Source organism: Pituophis catenifer, unplaced genomic scaffold (genome assembly GCF_029215685.1).
Source record: "Pituophis catenifer annectens isolate HBS135680 unplaced genomic scaffold, rPitCat1.0.hap2 SCAF_5, whole genome shotgun sequence".
In the NCBI taxonomy this organism is placed as follows: domain Eukaryota; kingdom Metazoa; phylum Chordata; class Lepidosauria; order Squamata; family Colubridae; genus Pituophis; species Pituophis catenifer.
The window spans coordinates 34,292,537-34,314,901 of NW_027256885.1; the positions used below are offsets into that span (position 1 = coordinate 34,292,537).

A 22,365-nucleotide genomic window follows, 5' to 3' on the forward strand; every position below is an offset into this window, starting at 1 on the left:
TGATGATTGGGCCATGTGACAGACTGATGGGTGCAGGGGCTGGATTTGGGGTTTTGATTTACTGGGGGAAAACCCGGAACTCTCAGATTTGGGTTTTCCCAGATGTGCCAGTATACCTACTCAAATAAAGGGAACTTTGAGAAATGCTTGCCTCGGAGTTTTTAATTGGAGTGGGGCTTTCTGGAACGCTAACAGCAAGATTAGATTAACAACTCTTACTGCTTTTTTAGCAATGCTGTTACAGTGAGTTCTGGCACTTAGATCATTTGAGAACAAAACGCCTTGTTTTAGAGGGTTGTTGAAGTACTTGGCGGTTTATCTGTGTCCTCAGGGTCACCTGAGTAGTGCTCCTGGTTCCTGTAGTCTGCAATTTTTTTCCTCTGGAAATCCATTCCTACTCTCACACCGTTCACAGGGTGTTCATCCCAAATTGTATAGCTAAAAGTCTGTAGAGATTCTCAGTCATCCAGGTCATGGTTTTCCCAAAGGTGCTTTTTCAGGAGGCAACTGGACTTTGTTTATTTTTTATTTTTTCTAAGAAAGAAAGAAAAGAAAGAAAAAAAGTTTGGGACAACCATGACCTGGATGACTGAGAATCTCTACAGACTTTCAAACCCTTGGAAAGTTGCACAGGATTTCCCGTTGCCAGCACTGAATCTGTGCTCAATGCTCGGATCAATCCTTTATCACCACTGACTAGCATACAAATTTATATCTATAGACGAAGATAGTGTATTGAGACAGAATATTTTCTTTCCAAACGCCCTTCCAACTAAAAAAAAAAAAAACCCAACCTTGCGCGGATTGATCAGCAGACGACAACGAATCAAGAACCGACGCGTAAGGATCCAAGCGTGGTGATGAGACACCTATCCAAGCATGCGCAGAGTGCGCGCCCAATAGGCCCAGTCTGAGGCGGCGGGAGGCGCGGAACACCGAACGTAGATCACGGACGGTCACGACGGCTAGTGAGACCCAGAATGCGTCCGCGAGGGGCGTGTGGGGCGTTGTTTCGTGAGAAGCGGGAGAAGGCCGTTTTCTGGCTCATTCGTGCGGAATAGAGAAGAGGCGCTACTTGGGAATAAAAAGGCCGGGGGTGGGTTGTTTCCGGTAGCGAGTGATCCGAGGGCAGTGATTTTGCGCAAGATCTCTGCTACAGAAGAGGGCGTGGGCGAGTTTGAGATTGAGAGAGGGGGAAGAGGCCTTCGCTCGCGCAAACTAGAGCAAGTGAGAGAGGTCCAAGGGGCTGCTGGGATAACAGCTGCAACGGGCACAGTTCCAAACACCTCGTGCGCGTTAACTTTTTGAAACATATCATGGAGGTCCAGGTCGCGTGCGAGAAAGGAGTGTTTAGTGAAGAGTTAGCCCATGTGAAACCAGGGCTTGAATGCTGAGGTGGTACAGTGGCTTGTACAAATTCAGATTGTAGCAGGGAATGCCACTTTTTAAAAGCTGTCCAAATAGCACTATAGACGGTCTGATTTGCTGGGGCCTCTTTCATCTCGAATAGTTTATATATGATAAAGCACTTAAGAAAAACAATTTTCCACTTGCATTTGGAAAAATAGAACTTTCAGGTTACTGTCTTTTGTGTGAGTAGCAACAAGGTTCAAACTGGAGATATCCCACAAAATCTGTCAACCTAGTCTACTGTTTTTACCCTGTTGCAGAGAGATGTCATGTGTTCATATGTTTGGCTTAAAAATCTGTTTTTTGGTTTCCATGCTAATCACGTGGATTAGTCACTGCTGTTCTTTTTTCAAACATACTGAATCCCCCCCCCTTACATGACAGGTGTTTCAAGATGACACAGTTCCTGCCCCCAAATTTGTTGGCACTATTTGCACCCCGTGATCCTATACCCTATCTGCCTCCTTTGGAAAAATTGCCCCATGAGAAACATCATAATCAGCCTTACAGTGGTATTGCTCCCTACATCTGTGAGTTTGAGGTAGGTCTAGTAGTATTGGTCTTAACTATCTTTCACTTGTTACTGGGCTATTCGCTAATGCTTGTAGAATCAGAATGGGTGTTGTAGCAATTACTTTCTCAACATTTTTGTCTTAATTTAATATTCAGAGTTATTACAAAACAGTTTCTCTTTCAGGACCCACGTGATGCTCCCCCACCTACTCGTGCAGAGACACGGGAGGAACGGATGGAACGGAAGGTATGTATAGCACACTTATATGTGAATTATATCAGTATTTGCTCTCTTCCAAGGTCCTAAAATAGAAATAATTAAGTAGAAGGATGTTGAAGTGGTGGCCCTTGTAACATTCAAACAGTTGTTCTTCGTGGGGATGTACTGAAAAACAAGATAAGCATTTCTTATGTTTTCTTGGTCCCTTTCATTGCAGAGGCGAGAGAAGATTGAACGCCGACAGCAAGAGGTTGAAAGTGAATTGAAGATGTGTAAGTGAGACACAGTAGAAAGCTGTGTAAAGGAATGGATACTTCTTTATCATTAACTTAAAATTAATAGAAGCCCAATTAATTAAAGATGAGGCCTGGCACTTGTAAAAAAAAGTAGGGAAGTAGAAGTATATTTTTTCTCATTTCTCCTCTAATCTGATTCATTATTTTTTCATTTAGGGGATCCACATAATGATCCCAATGCTCAAGGAGATGCCTTCAAGACACTTTTTGTGGCCAGAGTTGTAAGTTTTTTCCTTTCCCTTCTATCAGTGGTTAGATTAAAATGCATGTAAACAATTTGCTGGCCCCATGCAGCCCTTGATTGTGCTCTTGGTGACCTGTTGTGCTCTAGACATCACTACTCCCGGTACCTTGCAGTCTTGTTGATCACCTGCTGGGAAATGGGGAAAGGATGGTTGTTTTTTCACTATATGGAAACCAGTGCAACTGGGATTGCTCAAGGACAGGATAGGTGTAATCTTACTAAGGAAAAGTCCAGTTGCCATGACTCAACTTCCAAACAACTCTACCTAGATGTCTGAGAATTTTCATTGTCATACTTCCCCAATTCCAACCCCAGATTTGTCAGCTTTGGTGGCAGTGATTGGGGAAGCATAATTTCTGAGAAGAGGAGCTTCCTTCATTCTACTTAGTAGAGAATGTACATGCTGAGGTTTGCCCTACATCCAGTTTATTGTTTACAAGAGCTTTTGAGGTGCCAGATGAATCAGCTAGCTTCTTTAATAATCATAGAGAGATGTGTCTTTGGTTTTCCATTAGTTTTATCTCTGTTCTTCCTACTTACTTTCCAGAACTATGATACAACAGAGTCCAAGCTGAGGAGGGAGTTTGAAGTCTATGGACCCATCAAAAGAGTGAGTGATTAGCTTAGATCAGTGGCTCTCAACCTGTGGTCCATGGACCCCTGGGGGGCTGCAATGTCATAGGGCAGTGATGGCGAACCTTTTAGAGACCAAGTGCCCAAACTGCAACCCAAAACCCACTTATTTATTGCAAAGTGCCAACACGGCAATTTAACCTGAATAATGAGGTTTTATTACCTAAAATAATGATAAACAACACAGAGTTCAGCTAATTGTTCTAAGGAAAATGTGATAAATGCACTTTTATGCCTCTTCATTTTTTTTCTGCTTTTGAAATACTACGTTTAGCAACAATAAAAAAGAAAAACTTTTGTAATATCATTTCTCTTTCCCTCCCTCTCTCTTTCTCTCACCTCTTTCCCTCCGTCTCTCTCTTTCTCTCCCCTTTTCCTCCCCCCTCTCTGCCTCTTTCTTTCTCTCTTTCCCTCCCTCCTTCTCTCTCTCTCTCTCCCGCTCTTCCCCTCCGTCTATCTCTCTCTGCCTCTCCCTCTTTCCCTCCCTCCCTCCCTCCCCCCTCTCTTTCTCTCTTTCCCTGCCTCTCTCTCTTTCCCTCCCTCTCTCTCTCTGTGCCTCTCTGTTTCTCTCTCCCTGGGGGTGGTGGGAAGGAACCCCTGAACTGGTGCTGGGTGGTGGGAATCGACTTCCACAGGCCAATGAGCCCAGGAGCAGCGTGCCGAAGGCGAGCTGACCTTCGGTTGGGGAGGCGGGGCATCCCAACACAGGCAGCTCTGCAGGAAAAGCAACTGACATCTGGGAGGCCGGAACGAGCCAAGACGACGCAGGGTCGCATTGTGGCTCCGCGTAATACTGGGCTCCAGGAGGAGGAGGGGACCCGGTCTCCCCCATTGTGAAGCGTGCTAAATTTCACTGCTGCGCAAGGGGCAGGCCATGGAGGCAGCAACAGCAAATGCACTGCCACAAAGGCGGAATGCTGTTTTGCGCATTTTTTTTGTTGTTGTTGTTCTGCAAACATGATGGACCTGGGCTGGGGCGACGGCGCGCGTGCCCACAGAGAGGGCTCTGCATGCCACAGGTTCGCCACCAGGGTCATAGGGTGCAAAGGCTCTTCAAGCAAAGGCTTGAAGGAATGTTATGATTTAAATGTTATTTAAATTTTAAGTTAAATCTTGTTGGTCCATAGCCATGGTCTTTAGCCACAAAAGGTATTTAAAAGGGGTCCATGGTGAAGAAAAGGTTGAGAACCACTACTTTAGATCATTCCTCCAGAAAACACATATTTTCGCAATGGAAGGGGAGTTGTCCAATTTTCTGAGCACCTTTTTGTATTCTTCATAGTCTAGGTTGAGATCATATTCCTGTTTACTATTTAACATTCCTGCTTTTGCTCTCTAAGGGAAGGAATTTGTGTTTTCCCATGGTAGTTTTCTTTTCATGTAAAAATATACTTAAGAAATTTCAGAAGAGATGTAAAATAAGATGATACAGTGTAGTTTTGGGGTCCTTCTCTCAAAAATCTAAAATTTGTAAAGGCAATAACAGCTGAAGTTTTAGAGTTGCAATCATAGTGACTGATTAAACAATATAAATAAATTTCAGGGAAGGGAGACAATCGTATAAGGCCGTGATGGCGAACCTATGGCACGCGTGCCACAGGTGGCATGCAGAGCCCTCTCTGTGGGCACACGAGCCGTCGCCCCAGCTCGGCTCCGCCGCGCATGTGCACGCACCTTCCATCGAACAGCTGGTTTTTGGGTCTGCTGCGCATGCACAGGGGGCGGCGTGCATGTGGGAGGTCATGTGCATGTGCGGGGGTGGGGTGCACACGGGGTCGCATGCGCGGGGCAGGGTGCGTGGGGGTCACATGTTTATTGCGTTATGGGTGTGTGCGCACGCACGCTTTTGCACGCACGCACGCTTTCAGCACTCTACTGAAAAGGTTAGCCATCCCTGATATAAGGAATCTCTCAGACCGCTCGCAAAACCTGGGCACTTCACAAACCACGCTGCAAAAGTTTGGCTTCAAACAGGATTCCGGTTTATTCGTTCACCAGGTTTGCTGCTGACAAATGCTGAGTTCAAATGACGATAACACAAAGTCGGCGTTGGGATCTATCTCACCCAACGCCGTTTAAATAGCGGCGTGTCAGCAACTATCCAATCCCCTCTATTTCCGGGTTTACAGCCTCGCATCTGCGCAGACCTTTCCTTCACCCGGCCATTTGAATGTAACCACCCCTAGCGCGGCCGCAGGGTGACCGTCCGCCTACCAGGTATTAAATACCCCCCTCCACCATGTGTATACTGATTATGCCCCTCCCCCATGCAGCCCGCAATCGTAGGTTCCAGGATGCGTCTGGGTTTGCTCGTTGCTTTGCACTTTCCCCCGGTGTGGCGAGCGGGGGTCGGCTCGACAGAATCTTCCTGTGGAAATGCTTACCCAGACAAATAATAAACAAGAACAGCGTAAAAAGAGGATGCTGATCTTTTTTCCATTTGACGGGTAATCTCTTAAATGATGGGGTTCTTCAAAGTGGTATTTTTTAGAACTCAAATGGAGATTGTCAGACAGGGATGTAAAAACTGCAGGTTGGGTGGGTGGGGTTTTTAATATTTGTGCATGGCTGAAAGAAAATGAGTGTACGGCATATATTAAACATTCTTTAAAATGTAACACAACTTTCTAAAAAGACATTTAAAGTACTCAATTTTCCTCTGCCATCTTCAGTCCCTTAAAAACAAAACATTTTGTAGCACTTTGCTATTACAAAACCCTGCAAAATTATTAAGATGTAAATGTATAAACAAATGAAACAGCCCTTACGTTGGAGTATAATTTTCAGTGAGCTGTGTGAAGCCCAATATGACCCTCAAGTTGGAGGAAGGAAGACTGCTGTTGTATGGGCTTCCCTGAGGCTGTATGCCTGTTTAATTATTTCTTTTTAGATCTACATGGTGTACAATAAGCACTCCAGCAAGCCACGTGGCTACGCCTTCATTGAATACGAACATGAACGTGACATGCACTGTAAGTCCTTTTATGGGATGACTTTAACCTTTTATGTATTTTAATAAATAAATTTAATCTTGAATTAACTTTTTATTATAAAAGCATGTGTTTTATAAACCTCCCTTAACTATTTTAGCCCCTTAAGTTATTTGAGGGCTTGGGTTTTCCCCCAACAGGTAAGTACAGAGTGGGGGAGCCTAATTTGGTTTGGTGAGCACCCAAGTTCCGTTAATATAGCTCAGATAGTTTTTCAAAGGATCTTTATCATCAGATTACAGTGTAGTCTAAAAGGACAGACATTTTTTATCCCCTTCTCTTAGCAGACTTTGCAATTCTTGGAATATACTATATTGGGTCTCTCAGTTTATTCTAGGTAAGATGTTTCTCTTGAGAGCATCCCTTTCATTCCTTATCTAGTTTTGGAAAATCAAATTAACGTAGCTGGGGTGCCCCAAATTTAATCTGTGTGCTAAAGTAACAGGCAACAGTTCCTGTCCTTTTCCCCTAAATTCCTATGTTTGGAATGGATCCTGTAAACTAAGGGTGGGCAGCTAGTCATGCCAGCAACTTTTGGTGCAGGCTAGAGTTACTGCTTGCATTATGGGTCCCAGGAAAAGTTGCCCCTGCCCTCTGAACTGTTGCCCATTCTTTTATGTTAAATTTTTAAAGAGGGAGAATGAATGCTATGAAGAAGTTCTTCTGAAGCGAGTGTTACTTTGACCTGAAGTTGTGTTTTGAAAAGATGCTGTTGTTGAGAGGCTGTTGTGAGTGGGGTGTATTAATTCTGTGTTCTTATTGTCAGTGCAGCCACCTTTCTGATGGCTATTGCCACTGCTGGCTTGCAGCTGATCCTTATGCTTCCCCTTTACAACATCTCATTGTATGGTTGGTATAAGGGTTTGTATAATTGGTAAGAACCTCAGTACCCAACACACTTCTATACACAAGCCAGGTCAAAGGCAGATGCTAGATAATATGGCTTAGTTGGGGGTGGAGGGAAGGAAGGTAGTCCTCGACGAATGACCACAATTGAGCCCAAAATTTCTGTTGATAAGCGAGACAGTTAAGTGAGTTTTGCCCCATTTTACAACCTTCCTTGCCACAGTTAAGTGAATCACTGCAGTTGTTAGTAACGGTTAGGTGAATCTGGCTTCCCCATTGACAGTCAGAAGGTCACAAAAGGTGATCACGTGACCCTGGGACACTGCAACCATCATAAGTGTGAAAAACAGTCATAAGCCACTTTTTTCTGTGCTGTTGTAACTTTGAACAGTCACTAAAAGTTTTTAAGTCAAGGACTACCTGTACAACTCTCTTGCTGTGTAGAAGCAGTAAAAAATAAGTTCCTCATGTTCTAATGTTAGTTCTACATTTTTCAGCCAAAATTTAAATGGAGAGGGAGGGAACAACAGGCTAACCATTTCTGGAATGGCTCAAATACTGAGTGAATCCTTAAATCACACATGTGCTATTTTATAGTCTGTATAATCTGTGGATTTAAATAGGCAAACTGGGAACAGAAATAGGCAGAATATGTTTCAAAGGAATTAAAATATTTCTGTAGCATATGAAACTGGTAGAAAACAGATATATTTCATATTGCCTAATCCAAAATAAATGTTTCCTCTTAAACACAAATTCTAATTGGATTGTGTCTATGTTAAACTATGTAAATCCAAATGCTGTATGGCAAGGTTCTAATGTAAGGTCCGCAAAATAGTCTTGTAAACAGTTCCTATCTGACTGGGTTAGTGTTCTTTGGAAAAACAAGGACTACAATTAAAATGTTGCTAATTATTCCAAAGCACATAAAATATGTGACAATAGCATTTAATTTGGCATTTGCCTGATCATTTGAGGTCACTAAAGATGCAATTCCATAGAAAGAAATAGCACCATTTTCACAATTTCTATAGTGCTTACTTGGGTTAACATGCTTGAATATTTTGTCTGCTATTCACACAAAGCAAAAATCTTTAACTCTGTTATTTTAAAAACAAGGCAAAACAGAGCAGATATTAAATGGAAGTTTGGCAACCATCTATGAGTGTTTAAGGGATATCTTGCTTGAGTGAACATGTTTCTGGAATCTGTTCTTGAATTTAAAAGTTAAAGTTGTACTTAGATGATGGAAACATTTCCAGTTTCTAGATTACTTGAGTTAGAAATAGGATTGGAAAAGAGCTGATGTGCTTCCCATCTTCAAAAAAGGGAGGAAAAAACCCCCGATACCCTGTAAACTATAGACCAGTGATGGCAAACCTTTTCGGCATCCAGTGGTTTTTTCTTTATTTTCAGTCCTGCAACTTCATATTCTTCTATTTTCCTAATTAGTTTAAGTCCATTTTCTTGTGGGTCTTCCAAGATAAAGACCAAATCGTCTGCAAATGCTTGTAATTTATACTGTTCCTTTTTTATTTCCATACCTTTAATTTCTATATCTTGTCTAATATTAGCACTTCCAATGACAATATAAATAGTAAAGGAGATAGTGGATATCCTTGTCTTGTGCCTTTTTTTATATTAAAATTCTCTCTCGTATCTCCATTTACCATTTCCTTTGCCGTTTGTTTATGGTATATTGCTTTTATCATGTTAATGAATCTCACCAAAGTCCATAGATTTTAGTTGTAACAACATAAATTGCCAATTTATGTTATCAAATGCTTACTGCGCATCTAAGAAGATCAACGCCATTTGTTTTCCAGGATGTGCTTCATAATATTCCAATGTATTTAAAATCATTCACATATTGTTTATAATCTGTCTCTTAGGCAAGAAGCCATTTTGGTCTGAATGTATAAATTCATTTAGAAACCTTTTTATTTTCCAGCTAGGAACCCGAGACTCCAGGCATGGGGTATCTCTGTCTTCTGGCTCTATGGACTGAGTTCAATCTTAAAGAGACACCCTCCTTTGCACACACACCCAGATTCATCTTAGTCCTGAGCTCGGTTGGATGGATTTAGAGTTCTCTCTTGTTAAATTTAGTCAGATAGTTCTGGTTTAAATTTTTTTGTTTTGTTTTGTTTTGTTTTCTTTCCCCTTGTGGGGGTTCCTTGCGTTTTTAAAAGGTTTTGAAGAGTCGAAGAAAGATCGTTGTGGGAGGGGGGTTCCTCGGCTGAGGACCCCTGGCTGCATCTGTGCCCAGCTTTAAATTTGTTTTTGTCGCCTTTGCTGGCAGAGCGCTAGGCGAGGGGATCTCAGCTGTTTGGCGGCTAGAAGAAACGGTCGCCATTTTGTGAAGCGCCGAGCCGCGTGTGGGCTCTGATCAGGCAGTGGACATCGGGATTCAGCCATTCCTGCCTTGTGCCCTGACCGCCTACCCTCTGAGGCTGTAAGTAGTAAGGAGGGGGGTGGAAGCACCGTTTGGAGGACTTTGGGCATTTTGGCGCCAAAATAGTGCTGAGGAGGCTACCGGATGGGCAGCCATTTTGTTTTCCCCTAATTTTAAAGGCACGGAGCAGCAGCTGCCATAGGGTTCGGGTTCTCGGCCCTCCAGTGCAGCTTAAGCCCTCAGGGACGCACAAAGGAGGCCGGACCCGGGTCCTATTCCCCTGAGGTGAAGAAGAGGCCTGGTCACAGTTTGCTGACCAGGGAGGGGAGGGCCATAGTGTAGTGGTGTGTAGCCTGCACAGGTCTTTTTCCCCCTCTTTTGAACTGTAGAAGTAGACTGATTCCTTACTTCAGCTCCACTTCTGATCTATGTATTTGGCCTCAAAGGATCGTTTTTCTTCAGATCAAGTGAGGCTGTTTCATCTATTCTGCAGTTGAGGATTATTCCTTGTAATACTGGTGGAATGGAGATTTAAGGTGTTTTTCTGGACACGGTATGGAGAGCAGTGGGGAGTCTCACAGAAGATCTACCCGCAGCACTAATAGTGGCCATGGGTCTAAGTCTGGCAGTCAGACTGCAGCAGCAAAGATCAAGGCCAAGGCTATGGCTCTCACACACCCATCGAGAGCGCAGGAAAGGGCAGAGAAGAGATTACATGATGCCTTAGAACAGCAAGTGGCAAAGAGTCAAAAGGCAACAGCAAAGCGTAGACATTTAGATAGTCCACAGCCTGCTCAAGATTCTGATTTAGCAGAACCAGGGCCTTCTACCAGTTTGTTAGTGTCTAGAGAATTATCTCCTCCACCTTTGGAAAGAGAGCAGGTAGAGGAACAGGAGCAGAGTCTATCTCCTTCACCTGTGGTGGCACCTCAACCAGAGGGTCAGGCCACTTGACAGGAAGTTGAGATGCCTGCGATTGTGCAGCAATGGATTGCTGAGGCAGTGCAGCGGGGCTTTGCAGCTGGTCAGGCTAAGTCCAAAAGATCACAGCGGAAATATGGAGGTGGTTAAGCCACAGAGTTCTGCTGAACAGAGACCAGCTAGGTCACAGCCAGAATTGGAATCTGAGGTCTCAGTTTCCTCTTCAGAGTCAGAGGGCTCATTAGCAGGTGCTTCTGAGCAGTGGGATCAGGAATTTTCTGAGGAAGAAGGTCTGTTACCGGAACAGCCTGTATTCAAGGGGTTGTTTAGACCACATCTTTTTAAGGCTTTGCTCATGAAGGCTAAGGTCACCATGAAGCAGGGTACTTCGGAAGCGACGGGGGTTAGATCAGAACAGGATCCAGCAGATTTACTGTTTTCAGAACCAGTTGCAGAAACTGATATTATACCAGTTCCCCAGATGCAGGACAGGGTACCAGTTTCAGATCTCAGAGCTCATCAGGATTTCAATAAGATAGTGGCGGCAGCAGAGTATACAGCTGATGCCACACTACATTCAGCAAAATTTGGAGCGCGAGCCATCGCTTTTACGGTGACGGCTAGGAGGCTCTTATGGTTAAAGAATTGGCAGGCAGATTCCAAGCGTAGATGGCTCTTGGCCTCTGTTCCCTTTAAAGGGTCCAAGTTATTTGGGTCAGCTTTAGATCCCCTTTTATCTGAACCAAAGGACAGGAAGAAGGTTCTTCCAGCTTTATCACGAAAGGCGGACACCCGATCTACTTCGCAGGATCGGAGGTCTTATTTTTGTCCCTATGGGGGAGCAGGTTTCTATAAAGGTCAGAGACGGTTTTACCAAGGCCAGGGTAGTCAAGCGGGGCAGTTCCATCAGTCGGGGATGGGGCAATCAGATAGGAACAGAGCAGGCCAGCCCAAGCGTTCCTTTTGTGGAGGGAATTCACGTTCCTTTCGCAGGTCCCGTTGACTGGAGGCTCAAAGCTCCCATTGGTGGCCGGCTAGGCCTTTTTGCAGACCAGTGGGAGAAATCCACCACAGATGCATGGGTAAGGGAGTCCATCACTTCAGGTCTAGCTCTAGAATTTCTTGCGGTTCCCCCAAGGGTTTTTGTCTGTTGCCCAAAGTCAAGAGATGTAACAAAGAGAAGGTGTATGGAAACAGCCATTCAGCATCTGATAGACATAGCAGCAGTGGAGCCCGTCCCCTTATCAGAACAGGGGAAGGGTTATTACTCTCTGCTGTTTGTCATACAAAAACCCTCGGGGGGACTTCGACCAATTCTAAACCTGAAGGGCCTAAACAAGTTCTTGAGGTATCGGAGGTTCAAGATGCACTTCCTCCGGTCAATTTTGGCAAATGTTCGGAGGGGGGATTTCTTGACCTCCATCGACCTCACAGATGCATATCTGCACATTCCGATTCATCAGGAGTACAGACAGTACCTGAGGTTTTATTACGACAGCAGACATGTCCAATACCGAGCGCTTCCATTCGGCCTAGCCACTGCTCCAAGGGTCTTCACAAAGATCATGGCGGCATTGGGGGAGGTACTCAGGTCCAAGCCGATTCGTCTCCAGGCTTACCTGGATGACATTTTGGTGCAGTCAACATCTCTAGCTCGGGCGGAGTCGGATCTGAATACCACGGTTCAATGTCTGCAGGCTCACAGTTTCTCTATAAATATAGAGAAGAGCCATTTTCTCCCAACAAATCGCCTCATTCATCTAGGGGCGGTTTTAGACACCATTCAGTGCCAGGTGTTCCTGTCTCCGGACAGGTTGGAGGATATCAAGAGTTTGACCAGACAGGTGATGGCTGCACCCAGGGTGACTTTAGCACAGCTCTCCACCCTGTTAGGCAAGATGAGATTGTGCCTTGGGCGAGGTTTCACGCCAGGCCTCTTCAATGGTTCATGTTACCGTTTCAGAAGTCAGGAAGGGCAACGTCACGGACCAAGTCAGGATTCTGGGGTTGGTCAGAGCATCCCTGAGCTGGTGGATGTCCGGATGGCTGTCACAGGGATGTTACTTCCTAGTACAAGAGAGTGTCACAGTGACCACAGACGCCAGTTTAGTAGGATGGGGGGCTCATTGCCAGCATCAGATGGCGCAGGGTGTTTGGTCATGGGTGGAGGCACGGAAGTGCATCAATTGGCTAGAGCTGAGAGCGGCACGCTTGCCACTCAGGCACTTCAGGCCCTACCTCTTGAACCATCATGTACTCCTTATGACAGACAACATTACAGTAAAAGCCCATGTAAACAGGCAGGGGGGTACATGATCCCAGACTCTCATGAAGGAGGCAGAGAGGCTCTGTCGTTGGGCAGAGCAAAATTTGAGGTCCATCAAAGCAGAACATTTGGCTGGACAGGACAACACGTGGGCGGATTGGCTAAGCAGGGAGGCCTTAGATCAGTCGGAGTGGTGGCTGGACCCGACATTATTCCAGGAGATTGTGACACGTTTCGGTCAGCCGACCATCGACCTCTTCACCTCAGGGACGAATGCCCAGCTACCCCAGTTTTTCGCTCGGTTCCCGTGTCAGGGAGTGGAAGGAGTAGACGCTCTTCATTGCCCTTGGCCCGAGGGCCTGTTATATGCCTTCCCCCCTGCTGGCACTGCTTCCGAAGGTCATCATTTGGATTCTTCACTTCAGGGCAGAGCTCATCCTGGTAGCTCCTTATTGGCCACGGCGACCGTGGTTTGCGGATCTGGTGAGTATCGGTCGCACCGCCCTGGAAGAACCCGCCCGACAGGGTCTGCCTCTCTCAGGGACCCGTTTGTCACCCAGATCAGCAATGGCTTCACTTAACCGTGTGGAGGTTGAGTGGCGATTGCTTGAAGGGAGAAATTTCACCACAAGCGTGATAGAAACAATGCAGGCTGCCAGGCGCCCGTCGACGACACGCATTTATATCTCCACCTGGCGAACGTTCTGTTTGTGGTGCTCGGGGCGGAGGATTCAGGCGACCAAGGCAACAGTGCAGCAACTTCTGGAGTTTCTGCAAGCTGGGTTGGAGAAAGGGTTATCACCAGCAACCCTTCGTAGGCAAGTGGCTGCTTAGCTTCAGCGTTATCGTGTGGGAGGAGAATTTCTGTTGCTCAACATCCAGATGTAAGGATTTTCCTCAGGGGGGCGACTTGACTTGAGACCAGTGGTGGTACACCGTTATCCCACCTGGGATCTCCAGAAGGTGTTACAGGCCTTGTCTACTACACCTTTTGAACCGCTTAGGCAGGTCCACCTCAGTTTCTTAACATATAAGACTCTTCCTTGTGGCCATTCCATCGGCCAGACGCACTTCGGAGCTTGCGGCTCTCTGTGAGGGAAGACTTGTGTATCTTTCATGCGGATAGAGGTTTTTTGTTTTTTGTTTTGCTTTAATTTATATGCCGCCCTTCTCCGAAGACTCAGGGCGGCTTACAATGCGTTAAGCAGTAGTCTTCATACTTTTGTATATTTATACAAAGTCATCTTATTGCCCCCACAATCTGGGTCCTCATTTCACCTACCTTTGAAAGGATGGAAGGCTGAGTCAACCTTGAGCCTGGTGAGATTTGAACTTGCAGTAATTGCAAGTAGCAGATGTGAATAACAGTGTTTAGTCCACTGTACTACAGTTGTTCTACATTTAGATCCGGCCTTCATGACCAAAATTAATTCGTGGTTCCATCGGGCACAAGAATTGGTACTTCTGGATTTTTGCCCAAATCCATCTCACCCCAGGGAAAAGCTCTGGCATAAACTGGATATGAGACGAGCATTAAAGATTTACATTAAGAGGACAAGGTCGTTTAGGAGATCGGAGGCCTTATTTGTATCCTTCTTGCCGGCTACGATGGGGCTGAAGCTTACCAGCTCAGCGGTGGGCAGATTGATCAGGGCTACCATCGCCAGAGCTTATGAAGCTCAGTCACTGCCTCGGCCCAGGGGGATAACCGCTCATTCGGCTCGCAGTGCGGCTACCAGCGCGGCCTGGGCGCCTAGAGCATCAGTGGAAGAGATCTGCAGAGCGGCGACGTGGTCATCTCCCTCTCCGTTCATCCAGCACTACCGGATTGATGCTTATGCCTCAGCAGAGGCTGCATTTGGACGGAGGGTTCTGCAACGTGTGTTGGAGACGCCCGGATTGGAGGACCAGACTTCTTCCCACCCTTGAGGACTGTTGGCTTTGGTAAGTCCCATGCCTGGAGTCTCGAGTTCCTAGCTGGAAAATGGGTGTTGGTCCTGCCTGATACAGCCTTTTTCGGCAGGACCGAGAGACTCCAGCCCCACCCTGATTTGGGGGTCTGGTCTTGGAGGCGTCCTTGGGGTGTCATTGCAGGTGCAGTAGCCTGGAAACCTTGTGGGACATCGTTGAATCTGGGAGTGTGTGCAAAGAAGGGTGTCTCTTTAGGATTGAACTCAGTCCATAGAGCCAGAAGACAGAGTGATACCCCATGCCTGGAGTCTCTCGGTCCTGCCGAAAAAGGCTGTATCAGGTAGGACCAACACCCATTCTCTCTGCCATTATTGAAGCATATGTTTTATAGTCGGCATTCAGTAAAGATATGAGCCTGTAGTTTTTTATCTGCATTAAATCTGAGCCTTCTTTCGGAATCAGTAATATTTGCTTCCATCCACGAATTTGGTACCTTCACACCAATCAATACTTCATTATAGACTTCCAACATTGATGAGCCTAGAGTATCTTGTAAACATTTGTAAAATTCTGCTGGCAGTCCATCTGGTCCTGGTGTTTTATTGCTCTTTTGTCTCATAATTGCTTCTGACAATTCCATCATTGATATTCGTTCATTTAACATAGCTTTTACTTTTTCTGGTACTTTAGGTAGTTCCGTTTTTTCCAAATATTCTTTAATTTTCTCTTCTGAAACTTTTTCTTGCTCATACAACTTTTCATAATAATTTTGAATTATTTTTTTTATCCTCATTTTGGTAATATAAAGTTCCTTTCTCATCTACCAGCCTATGTATCAATTTTTTCTCTTTCTCTGTTTTCAATTTATATGCCAACCATCTTCCTGGTTTATTTCCATTTTCAAAAAAGTTCTGTTTAGCATTTTTTGTTTTTTGTGCCAATTCTTCTTTATCTAGTAGATTTATGTTTTATTAGTTCCATTTGATTTTTTAGAATCTTATTGTTTGGTTCTTTCTGTAGTTCTAATTCCAGTCTCTTGTGTTCTTCTGCTAACGTGTTTTGGTTTTGTTTCTTTTTCTTGTTTTTTTCCCCCAGTGTATGTTATAGCTAGTCCCCAAATGTATGCCTTAGCAGTGTCCCATACATTTTGTAATGAAGTTTCTTTTCTGTTATCTTTGAAAAAGAAGTCCATTTCTTTTTCCATACTTTGTATAAATTCCTTGTCTTTTAGTATTGATTGATTCAATGTCCATCTCCATTTTCTCTTTTGTCCTTTCTATTTAACTCCAATTGGATTATGATCTGCCCAAGTGCTTCCTTTTATTTCTATTTCTTGCACATTTGACTTTAACTCCGGTGACATCCATATCATATCTGTTCTTGACCAGGACATATGTCTATTTGAATAAAATGAGTATTGATTTCTTTTAGGATGTATTTCTCTCCATACATCTTGAATACCTATTTCTTCCGCCATTTTAAAAACCATTTTTGGAAGTGTTTTTCTAGCTTTTTTACTTCCTTTACTGCTTTTGTAGTCCAATTCTGCATTGTGAGATTTAAAAAAAACAGCAAACCTCATAAAAAGTGAAACAGAGACCATGAACAAGTAAAAAGCAGATTTATTAAATATATATATATATAAAACTATATATATATATTTAAAGCTTTTGCAAAAGGGTTCTCCCATGAAAGAGAGAGAATGTCTTATCACTCTGGTTATATGGTTTAAATACAGTTTCAGACGATCAGCAAAACAATTAGAACGCCCCCACCAGATATTGTTTTTGGTTGTTAATATAACATTTTTGGCTTTCATTTTATATTTCGCCCTGGAGTTCCCCACCAAAATCACCCTCCAAAAATACCCTTTAAATATGTATTCAGAATTGTTGTTATTGTTCTCCTTAATTGGTCATTTAGTCTCTTCCTCTTTTTCAATAGAGCTTAGGTCAGCTTGACCCAACGTAGAATGTACCAAAATATGTATTTCCTCAAAACAGGCATCACAGTTCCCTTATCTTTCCCAGAATAAAATGCTTACTCATGTCCTATTCAGATTAATGTTGGAGAACTGAACACAGGTTATATAAATCAGGTTATATAAAGGTTAAATATGGAGTTACTTAGGTTATGATTTTTACAGGAATAATTCATTTTTCTCTCATGCGTCTACAATCGCGTTAAAATCTACCACCACGCAGATATTTTCATATTCCAATTCAGTAATTTTCTTATGCAATTTTTCATTAAAAAAATCTTGTTTATAATTTGGTGCATATATTGCTACCAAAAATATTTATTTATAGTTCATTGTTACCTCCACCATCAATATTTTCCCCTCTTCATCTGCAAAAATTTGTCTTGCTTTTATTGTTTCTTTAATATATAATACGCCTGTTTTGTTGTGCTAATGAGGAATATAGTTTCCCAATTTTAGGATTTTCCAATAATTTATTGTGTTGTTTTTTGATGTGAACCTCTTGAAGACAAATAAAATCTAATTTTAACTTTCCCTAATTTTTTAAAAGTCCTTTTTCTTTTCATAGGAGAATTCAGTCCATTTATATTAATCGACAGTAGTTTTATTTCATCTTCCATAGTTTTACTTGTAGATAGGTCTTCTTGTTCTGGTCACTTTTATTTCTCTCTGTTCTTTTATCTTTGCACCTTCTTGTTCTGCTCTCTCCTTTAATTCTGTTTCATCTTTTTGTTGTACATTTCCTCCTCCTGATGCTTCTTCTTGTTTGTCATCTATCTCCTCCCTCTTTCTATATTTATTATTATTATTATTATTATTATTATTATTATTATTATTATTATTATTATTATTATTATTATTATTATTATTATTATTATTAAAATTTGTATACCGCCCTTCTCCCGAAGGACTCAGGGCGGTGAACAGCCAAAATTTAAAACACATACAGTATAAAAATTAAAAAGAATTAAAACAGTATTAAATCAGTTTGGCTTCCCTAAATTTTAAAACCCTTTCCCCATAAAATAACCCATTAAAATTTTAAGTCAGCCCGGCTTCCTGGAATAAGAAGGTCTTTAACGCTCAGCGGAAAGTACGGAGGTCCGGGATCAGTCGTATTCCTGGGGGTAGCTCGTTCCAGAGGGCGGGTACCCCCACAGAGAAGGCTCTCCCCCTGCGGGTCGTCAGTCGACATTGCTCGGCCGACGGCACCCTGAGGAGACCCTCTCTGTGGGAGCGAATTGGCCAGTGGGAGGTTATCGGTGGCAGGTGGTCTCGTAAGTACCCAGGCCCTAAGCCATGGATCGCTTTAAAGATGAGAACCAATACCTTGAAGCACACCCGGAAGACCACCGGGAGCCAGTGCAGCTCGCGCAGGAGAGGTGTTACATGGGAGCGCCATGTGGCCCCCATAATTACCCGTGCGGCCGCATTCTGGACCAGCTGGAGCCTCCGGGTGCTCCTCTAGGGGAGCCCCATATAGAGAGTGTTGCAGTAGTCCAGGCGAGAAGTGACGAGGGTGTGAGTGACCGTGCATAAGGAGTCCCGATCCAGAAAGGGCCGCAACTGGCGTATCAGGCGAACCTGATAAAAAGCCCCCCTGGCCACGGCTGTCATATGCTCTTCTAAAGACAGCCGTGCATCCAGGAGGACGCCCAAGTTACGAGCCCTCTCCGTGGGGGCCAATGACTCATCCCCAATAGCCAGTGATGGCACCAGCTGGCTATATCGGGACGCCGGCAACCACAGCCACTCGGTCTTGGAGGGGTTGAGTCGGAGCCTGTTCCTCCCCATCCAGACCCGCACAGCCTCCAGGCACCAGGACATCACTTCAAGGGCATCGTTGGGGTGGAGATGTACAGCTGAGTGTCATCAGCATACAGATGGCACCGCACCCCAAATCCACGGATGATCTCACCCAGCGGCTTCACATAAATGTTGAACAGGAGAGGTGAGAGGACCGACCGTTGTGGCACCCCACAAACAAGGTGCCTCGAGGTCGACCTCTGCCCCCCAGCCAACACGGACTGCAACCGGTCGGAGAGATAGGAGGAGAACCTATCGCGCAGCTCCCACTGCTGCTGTGCTCTCTCTCCTTGGCCAGGTTGCTCATGGTGTGCGCGGGAGGGCAAAGTGTGTGGGTCAGAGGGAGGCCCACTTCATCTCCTTACGAGGAGACCCAGCTTTGTAACCAAAGCATCCTCAGTGATAGGATGGGAGACCACCAGGAGAGGTCAGGAGGAGGGGACAAGGGGATGGCAAAAGGCAGCAGGGCTGCTGGTGGTCAAGTGTTAAGGCAGGATTTACCTCAGACCCTTTCTCTCATTATAATCTCCCTTCCCTTCTTTTTCCTTCCCTCTTCATTCTCTTTTTTTCTTCCCCTCTTTCCTTCTTTTTCCTTCCTTGCTCTCTTCCCCTTTCCTTCTTTTTCTTTGTCTTTCCTGTCCCTTCTTGGATGCTCAAATGCAAAAGGGGAAACATTCCTCGCCTTGTGATCAAATGACACTTTGGCTAGTAGTTTGTGGCCACTTATAAGACTGAGAACAAACCAGGCTCAGTTTATCCCATGCTTGCATTTCGTGGGGGTGTCTGCAGACAACAGTACAGCAAAACTGTCAAAATGATGGCTCTGATAGTTGATCAGAGCTCTGTTTTTTTATATGTAACAGCTTTAGCGTTTAAGAACAGAGGTAAGTTAGTTGCTTTTCTGTTAATACATAATCCTTAAAAGGGCTCTCCTGTAGGGACCCTGCCATGGTCTAATTCAAACTGGAAATATAGCAAAGGAAAATATTTTCTCCACTTGCTTTGTCCTGTTTTCCCCACTAGAAATAGCTGTTTGCAACACACAAGGAGGGGATACTTTCCTAAGAGTTCACAATTCAAGAATACCAATGTGCACATGAGGTATCTCAGGGTGGGGAAGGCCATGTGGGGGGGTAGTGATAGAACAGGCCCTCAAGGCCTCCCCAACCCACTAAGATACCTCATGTTTCTCCCTCCCTTCCAGCCACAAGGATTCACCTTGCAAACATCTGTCTCCTCTCTTTGTTTCTCTGTTTCTTTGCCTCTGAGGAAGGGAGAGGAGATTTGGCTTGGAAATGTTTTTCGTGCCGAGAATGGACGCACCTGGGTGCTATAATATCACATAGATTCAGGCACCCATCCTCTTTTGCAGAGAGTCAGAGACCCAGAAACTTTCATTCTCGGCGTGAAAAGTGTTTACCGGTCTCCTGCTCCTCCCCCCCCAAACTACTTTCCACTTTTTTTTTTAATTGAAAAGTTTTATAAGAAATACAAACATTTTCCCCCCCCAACCTTTCCCCCTCCCCCCTTCCCCCCCACCCCCCTCCCTAGACTTCCCAGAACAGGCACAGGGTATAGCATTCACAAACATAAAGCTAAAATATGCTAACAAATTATTGCATTCATATTCTCCCTAGGTCTTTAACTCCTTATAGCTCAAAAACTATAAACATAAACTACTTAAAAATATTTCATTCATAAGCTATATGAATCTTCTTGTTCGGGTACTTTTTTTGCATATAGTCAATCCATCTTCTCCATTCTGATATGTATCTTTCATTTGAATGATCTTTAAGATATGATGAAATTTTTGCCATCTCAGCCAGATGCACAACTTTTAATGTCCATTCCTCAATGGTAGGTGGATCTTCCTTCCAGTACTGTGCCACCAGTAACCTGGCAGCTGTTATTAAATTCAAAACCAACTTAGTCTCTATTACAGTACAATCCGTGACTATTCCCAACAAAAAAAACTGTGGTGTAAATTTAATTTTTTTCCTTAAAATATTTGGAATAATCCACCATATTTTTATCCAAAAAGCCTTAATTTTTTTTACATGTCCACCATATATGAAAATATGTAGCATCTTCACACTCACATCGCCAACACTTGGGTTGTAAATTTGGATACATGCAGGCTAGTTTTTTTGGGTCTAAATGCCATCTATAAAACATTTTGTAAAAGTTCTCTCTTAAGTTTTGAGCTTGTGTGAATCTTACATTTCTAACCCATATCTTTTCCCATGTTTCCATCATTATTGGTTCACCTATGTTTTGTGCCCATTTTATCATACAATCCTTGACTAGCTCTGTTTCCAAATCTATTTCCACTAATACATTATACAACCTTTGTATATGCATTTGACCTTTATCTCTTATTTGCTTTATCAAATTCTCATCCTGCTGCAAAATACCAGTTTTTTGATCCTCTCTCCATCTGGCCTGCAGCTGACCATACTGAAACCAAGTCTTAATAATTCCTTCTTCTCTTAATTGCGCCATAGATTTTAATTGTAATCTAACTCCTTCCTTATAAAGGAGTTCATTATATGTAAACTTATCTTGCTTTTGCTCCAAATTTATATTCTCTATCGCGTGTCTGGGTACTGTCCATATTGGTAACTTATCCTTTAGTTTATATTTATACTTGTTCCAGACCCGCAGTAGAGCATTTCTTAATATGTGACTTTTAAAAGTCTTATCTACTTTCTTGTCATACAATAGATAAGCATGCCAGCCGTAGACCAGACCATATCCTTCAATATTCAGTATCTCTTCCTCCGTTAAATTTATCCAATCTGTAATTGCTGAGAGGGTAGCAGCTTCATAATACAGTCTTAAATTGGGCATTTTAAGACCACCTCTTTCTCGGGTGTCTTGCATTATCTTTTGATTAACTCGTGGTTTCTTCCCTGCCCACACAAACTTGTTTATGCCCTTCTGCCATTCCTTCAAATTTTCATCTTTTTTAAGTATAGGTATCATTTGAAAAAGAAATAGAAATCTTGGTAAGGTATTCATTTTTACAGCGGCTATCCTACCCAGCAAAGACAGTTGCAATTTCTTCCAATTTTCCATCTCTTTCTGTATTTTTTGCCATAACGGTTCATAATTATGTTGATATAATTTCATATTTGCAGTCATTATATAAACCCCTAAATATTTAACCTTCTTAACTATTTCAAATCCTGTTAGCCCTTCTATCTCTTCTTTCTGGCTTCTGTCCCTGTTTTTAGCTATTATCTTTGTTTTAGCTGTATTTATTTTAAAACCAGATACTTGTCCATATGAGCAGATTATATCCATCAAGGCTGTAATCGATTGTACCGGTTGGGCTAAGGTAACCACCAGGTAATCCGCAAATGCTCGTCACTTATATTCATGCCGTCTAATTCTGATTCCCTTTATTATATCAGTCCCACGTATTTTATTTAATAAATTTTCCAGCGTCAAAATAAACAATAACGGAGACAAGGGACAGCCTTGCCTTGTTCCTTTTTCTATATTAAAATTATCTGTTAAACCACCATTGATTATTATTTGTGCTGTTTGTTTTTGATATATTGCCTTAATAGATTGTATAAAATGTTCTCCAAATTGCATCCTTTCTATTAGTTTTAATAAGAATTGCCAGTTCAATCTGTCAAAAGCTTTTTCAGCATCCAGAAAAACTAGCACTGCGGGGACCTGGTTGTTCCTTCCCAAATACTCTAATAAGTTAACAATTTGCCTTACATTACTTTTCATTTGTCTTCCATTTATAAAACCAGTTTGATCATGATGAATCATTTGCTGCATAACTGTTATTAATCTGTTTGCTAAAATTTTAGCAAAAATCTTATAGTCTATATTTAAAAGTGAAATCGGCCTATAGTTTTTAGGGTCTGTATAGTCTTGCCCATCTTTTGGGATCAGCGATATAAATGCTGTCTT

At 43.3% G+C, this 22,365-nt stretch overlaps 1 protein-coding gene across 2 annotated transcripts in view; it reads left to right on the top strand.

Annotated features, from left to right (window-relative positions):
* The first annotated feature begins 890 nt into the window (after window positions 1–890).
* The window catches only part of SNRNP70 (small nuclear ribonucleoprotein U1 subunit 70), an 85,085-nt gene continuing 63,610 nt past the window's right edge, over window positions 891–22,365 (top strand). Inside the window, exons 1-7 of one of the 2 annotated variants that reach the window (XM_070944390.1) lie at window positions 891–968; window positions 1,795–1,951; window positions 2,108–2,170; window positions 2,361–2,415; window positions 2,596–2,660; window positions 3,231–3,293; window positions 6,207–6,288. In XM_070944390.1, the coding sequence (XP_070800491.1) occupies window positions 1,805–1,951; window positions 2,108–2,170; window positions 2,361–2,415; window positions 2,596–2,660; window positions 3,231–3,293; window positions 6,207–6,288 (475 nt within the window). In that variant the 5' untranslated portion in view covers window positions 891–968; window positions 1,795–1,804. Of the gene's footprint in view, window positions 1,097–1,794; window positions 1,952–2,107; window positions 2,171–2,360; window positions 2,416–2,595; window positions 2,661–3,230; window positions 3,294–6,206; window positions 6,289–22,365 lie in introns of both variants that reach the window. The other variant, XM_070944391.1, reaches the window with a different exon arrangement.